Source organism: Colobus angolensis, unplaced genomic scaffold, assembly GCF_000951035.1.
Source record: "Colobus angolensis palliatus isolate OR3802 unplaced genomic scaffold, Cang.pa_1.0 Scaffold239, whole genome shotgun sequence".
NCBI classification, from domain to species: domain Eukaryota; kingdom Metazoa; phylum Chordata; class Mammalia; order Primates; family Cercopithecidae; genus Colobus; species Colobus angolensis.
This window is the reverse complement of record NW_012115588.1, coordinates 1,588,800-1,594,243: the sequence shown is the minus strand read 5'-3', so window position 1 is coordinate 1,594,243 and position 5,444 is coordinate 1,588,800. Positions and strand designations below refer to the sequence as shown.

General features: G+C 47.7%; 1 protein-coding gene across 1 annotated transcript in view; it reads left to right on the top strand.

The window, feature by feature from the left end:
• The window catches only part of ARFGAP3 (ADP-ribosylation factor GTPase activating protein 3), a 64,848-nt gene extending 59,404 nt beyond the window's left edge, over window positions 1-5,444 (top strand). Inside the window, exons 15-16 of the mRNA XM_011945140.1 lie at window positions 3,619-3,740; window positions 5,164-5,444. Of these exons, the coding sequence (XP_011800530.1) occupies window positions 3,619-3,740; window positions 5,164-5,181 (140 nt within the window). The 3' untranslated portion in view covers window positions 5,182-5,444. The remainder of the gene's footprint in view (window positions 1-3,618; window positions 3,741-5,163) is intronic.

Genomic DNA, 5,444 nt, shown 5'->3' with positions numbered 1-5,444 from the left:
GATGGTCTCGATCTCCTGACCTCGTGATCCGCCCGTCTCGGCCTCCCAAAGTGCTGGGATTACAGGCTTGAGCCACCGCGCCCGGCCCCTTGCTTTATTTTCTTGGAACCTTTGGTTTCAACACTGAGGGCCTGGAGACATCGGCTCCTCCTGCTCCTGAACCAGGAGCCTTCATGTAGGGGAGGAGGAGAGGTCTCCATGTGACACATGGCTCAGGGCTGCCAGAATCAGCAGATGCCGGATGGACCTGCAGAAACAACACTCACCACACACATGTCCTTCAAAAGACCAACAGTTGCTTCATTTATGTTTCTGCATAGTAAGGGGACTGCCAAATAATATTTGAAGTCATCTGTCGCTTTGTAAATTATTTTCTGTGACCTATAAATTTAAAAATATTTTTCAGTGAGTGCTTTTAACAAATGTAAGCTTCTGCCTTGCCAAGGGGATTAATGTTATCTTATAAAAGGTGTTGCTGTTTGAATTGATGAGAAATGGAAGAGAACTCCCTAAGGGTGTGTATAAATGGATGTGGTATACAGAATTAACATGGAGTGAGGCAAGAAGATACAGCTACAGAGAATAGTTCCATGTATGGGAGAACAGTCATTGTAATTGGGTAGTTTTGTTAATATTTTTAAACCTTGCTTTTCAAAAATTACAGAATGTGTATAAACGAATAAAGAAAAATAATTTAGCTGTGTTTTAGACAGCATTAGAATATATTGTTCAGCACAGTAAAATATATTTGAAATCTGATAAGCCAAAAATGTGGTTTTGAATGAATATTTTGTGAATCTTTCTTAAAAGCTCAAATTTGTAGACTTCTAAATAGAATAAACACTTGCAGCAGATGGCGTTGCCTACATTTTTTCCTGAAAGCTTTGGTAATTAATAAGTCATCGTAAGTCGGAGTTTGTGGTATAACATTGATGGACATTTGTATTGTGATAACTGTAGGTGGACATGGATTTAATGTGCGTTTGGGGCCTGATGTGCAGTTGTGATGAATTGGGATGTTGTTCGTAGCACAGGAGCATGGTGGAGTGTCCTGGTTGAAAATGACATTGGGCCAGGTGTGGCAGCTCACACCTGTAATCCTAGCACTTCGGGAGGCTGGGGCGGGAGGATTGCTTGAGCCCAGGAATTTGAAACCAACCTGGACAACATAGCAAGACCCTGCCTCTACCAAAAAAGAAAAAATTCAGCCTGGTGCAATGGCGTGTGCCTGTAATTCCAACTACTTGGGAGGCTGCAGCAGGAGGATCCCTTGAGCCCAGGAGGTCAAGGCTGCAGTGAGCTATGATCTCAACACTGCACTGCAGCCTGGATGACAGAGCAAGACCCTGTCCCAAAAAAAAAAAAAAAAGAGGTGGCCCCGTGGGCTTGGACCGCAAGTGGCTGTGATGTACAGAACCCCCTGGCCACCTGCACTGGGCACAGCGAACATCAGTTGTGGGTGGTTGTTAGCTCAGCATCACCTGTCCTGTCCTGACTCATCCAGGGCATTTGCTGCAACCACGGACCACTGTGTAGCTCAGCGTCCCCTTTGTCTCAGAGAGGGGAGCCGCTGTCTTCTTCCTGGCTGCTCAAGCAGAAACCTGGGAAATATCCTTAATCCGCCTGCGTCCCAGCCTGCCTCGGCGTCAGTCAGTGTGTCTCTTGACACTTGCCTCCTGAGGACGCTCAGCCCGTTCCCTCCCGATCCCCACTGCCACTTGCTCAGGCTCAGGTACCGCCCCATGCACCTGGACCCCTGCAGCCACCTCCAAGCTGTTCACCTGAGTTTGCTCTGTGTCCCCTCCACATGACACAGGTCACACTTTAGTGGTGTTATCAGTTAATTGTCTGCTTTCCTTAGTAGGTGGTGAGCTGTGGAAAAGTGGGTCTGTGGTGGTGTCCTCAGTATGCACTGTGGGTGTTCTGAGAACAGATAGGGAGGAGAGATTCCCTGGGTCAAGACGCTTTTCCTGAACAGGTGGCTGGAGCTGTCATTTCCTGGAGCTCATTGTGTAACCTGAGCACACTAGGGCTGTCTTTGACCATGGCCACCTGGCCCCTCCAGCCTGCCCAGACAGCCCTCAGAGGAGACAGCACCCCAGTCCCATCACTGTGTTGGAATTCTACTCTGTCGTTGGTGAAGGCCTACAAGATTTTACACAGTCAGCTGGAGATGGAGATGGGAGGACCTGCATCTGTGGTAGGCATGAGAACAGTGCTGTGGGCAAGTGCAGTGTCTCTTCCAAGGGACACATTGCAGGGTAACTTGTCAGTTCTGTTTTGTTCTCAGAGAGGGACTTGACCAAGGATTTCTGTTTTGTTTTTGTTTTTGAGATGGGGTCTCGCTCTGTCACCCAGGCTGCAGTGGGGTGGCACAATCTTGGCTCACTGCAACCTCCACTTCCCCAGTTCAAGTGATTCTCCTGCCTCAGCCTCCTGAGTAGCTGGGGTTACAGGTGCCCGCCACCATGCCCTGCTAATTTTTTGTGTTTTTAGTAGAGATGGGGTTTCACCATGTTGGCCGGGCTGGTCTTAAACTCCTGACCTCAAGTGATCTACCCACCTTGGCCTCCCAAATTGCTGGGATTACAGGCGTGAGCCACTGTGTCCAATGGGTTTCTGTTTTGTAAGGAACAGGTGGTGTCATGTGGGGCTTAGGGCATAGCTAGGTGTGGCTACTCCTGAGGACCTGCAGGGTTTGCGTTCAGCTCACTGAGTCCCTGCAGCGTCTTATTACAATTGTGACACAGAAGTTTATGAACCCCTGATTGTCAGCTCTAGGAGTGTGGTCAGACCTCCTTTATGTGTGATAACCCTGATGAGCTTCACCCACATTGGTAGCAATTATGGTGATGTTTATGTCAGGGCAACCAAAACTTAAGCAACAGTAACCCACTAACACCGGTCCTAGCAGAGAGGGTGGAAGTGTGAACTTCTGTACCTGGGAAGACTGGCAGTGGACTTGGCTTCTAAGTCACAGTCAGACAGCATCAGTGATGTATCCATGTGGCTCACCTCCCGGGGGAGGTAACAAGCTTCCTCCATCCCCCAAGCGAGTGGGAGGGGCAGTCGTAGTCACAGATGGCTGCTGCTTTGCTTCGTCCCTGCCAATAACCCCAGAGCAAGCAAATGGCTCCTCTTGAGGATACGTGCATCCCAGGGAAGGCTCTGATTAGTCAGGCCTGGGTCATGAGCCCATGCCTGTGGACAGGGTAGAAGAGAGAGGTGGTTCCGGGAGGAAGGGAGGAGTACTGTTACCAAAAGAGGGAGGAGGCGATGTGAAAGAGGCCATCCGTGTTGGCCCATCTGCCTTTTGCTGGGTACTTACCTGCCAGGGCTGTGTTAAGCACCTTGAGGAAATGGGCCCAGAGAGAGCCAGGATTTGAACTCATGGTGGTGTTAAGTCCCCCATACTACATCTTCTCTCATGTGGATTCTCTCATGTGGATCATGGCAGGGCTGCCACTTCAGCCCGAGTCTCCAGCCCACTGCTGGGCTCCTTGTGAGGCAGCAGGAGGGGAGACATCCAGGTTCTCTGAAGCCGTTGAGCACTCTGGGCACAGGGTTTGCTGCAGCCATGGCCATGGCAGTGATGAGCCAGCTTCTGTGTGTGTGCAGGGAACTACAGCCTGTCCAACGTGCTGCCCAACGCCCCCGACATGGCGCAGTTCAAGCAGGGAGTGAGGTCCGTTGCTGGAAAACTCTCCGTCTTTGCTAATGGAGTCGTGACTTCAATTCAGGTCAGTGGAATGGGGCGGTGCTCACTGGCTATGATGGTAGGTTCAGCAGTTTGAAAATGAGACCTACTTCAATCTTCAACTGCTGGAAAATTCAATTATATATTATTGGATCGATATGTTTGCTACAGTATAACCCAGGACATTATGAAAACCAGAAATTATGATTTTATATTTAATATTTTCTAATGTACTGTCTGGGAATTGTTAGAGGAATTGTCATGACCATTATGCAGTTTTTTTTTCCTAGATTGGAACAGAGAAGTATTAAGAAAATTGAAATTATCTGTAATGCCACATCACAGGGATAACCTCTTAATATTTTAGTATATTTTTAGCTCTAGATTTCTAAGGATATTTTTCTATACATAGATAAAAAGGATATACATATCTTTTAAAATTAAAAAGGGATTATATTGTATATACAGTTTTGTATCTTGCTTTTTCTCTGTGATGTTAGGAGCATTTCCATGTCATCAGAAGTTTTTCTAAAACCACATTCTATCGAGTGAAAGCATAAGCCAAGGATGGCACATACTTGCACATAAGAGTCGAGGCCATCTCTGACGATATGAATGGCTCGTTTCTTTGTACCTTCTTGTTTACATCAGGCCATTGAAGAAGCATTCTATTAATGTAAGACGCTGCTAAAGGAAGTAGGACTGAAACCATGTGGACTCTGGTGCCTCTAAAGGGGGTTCCTGGCCCCAGGCAGATGCTGCTCTGGCTGCAGGTTAAGGAGGGCATGGAGGTGCCTCCCATTCTGGAGAGTTCTCTTAGCCCCAGGACTCTTAATGTAGCTGTTTTCACACTGTGAATAGCACAGTCTTCCCTTTCCTTTGACTCTGAAGTTAAAATTCACAGAGTTCTTTCATGTCCCTTAGGTCAGCTAAGCCCACATCAGTCTCCAAATAGATAACATCCGTATTTTATAGATGGTCATCCCCATTTTAGAGATGACTCCCTTTTATATCCCCATTTTACAGGTGAAGGAATTGAGGCACAGGTTAGGTCACTTCTGCAAGACGACCAGCTAAGCCGAAATTTCAGGGCTTCAAACACCAAATGTGTTCCTCTGTCCTCCCCATCACACTTGCTTCCCAGAGGGCTCAGCAAGTAGCCTCTGGCCCACTGAGCATCCTCCCGCCCAGACACTTTGCTCCCTGCCTCCCGATCCCAGGACTGTGGCCATGGATACCAGAGACAGGATGTGAATCCTGTTGGCTTCTGAAGCCCACACCTGCCCTCAGCCTTGAAGTTGCAGCAATGGCTGCTTCCAGATGAGCACACCCTCGGGGTATAGTGTTCATGTCCCAGGCCCGACACCGGCTGCAGTGTCACTTTTGCTGATGCTGAATATTCAGGGCGCAGGAGTCAGGGATCGCTGCTGAATGGTCATAAACTTCCGTTTTGGTTCTCTCTTCAGGATCGCTATGGTTCTTAATACTGAAGTCATGACGTGTATTTCCTGGAGAAATTCCTCTGTAAACGAACCAGTGACCACACAACAGGCGGCAGTGAAGACCGGATAGTTTTGCGGATTGTTTTGCTACTTTTTCATATGGTACATGTTTCTGATTTTTAATATTTCTTTTGAGAAATTCTGAGTTCTGATGTAGTAGGAGCTTTACTGTGATTTCTGTTTCGTGTTCCTTCCTGCCACACCCTCCTTTGGCGTCTCCATGTATATCCTTGCTTTATTTTCTT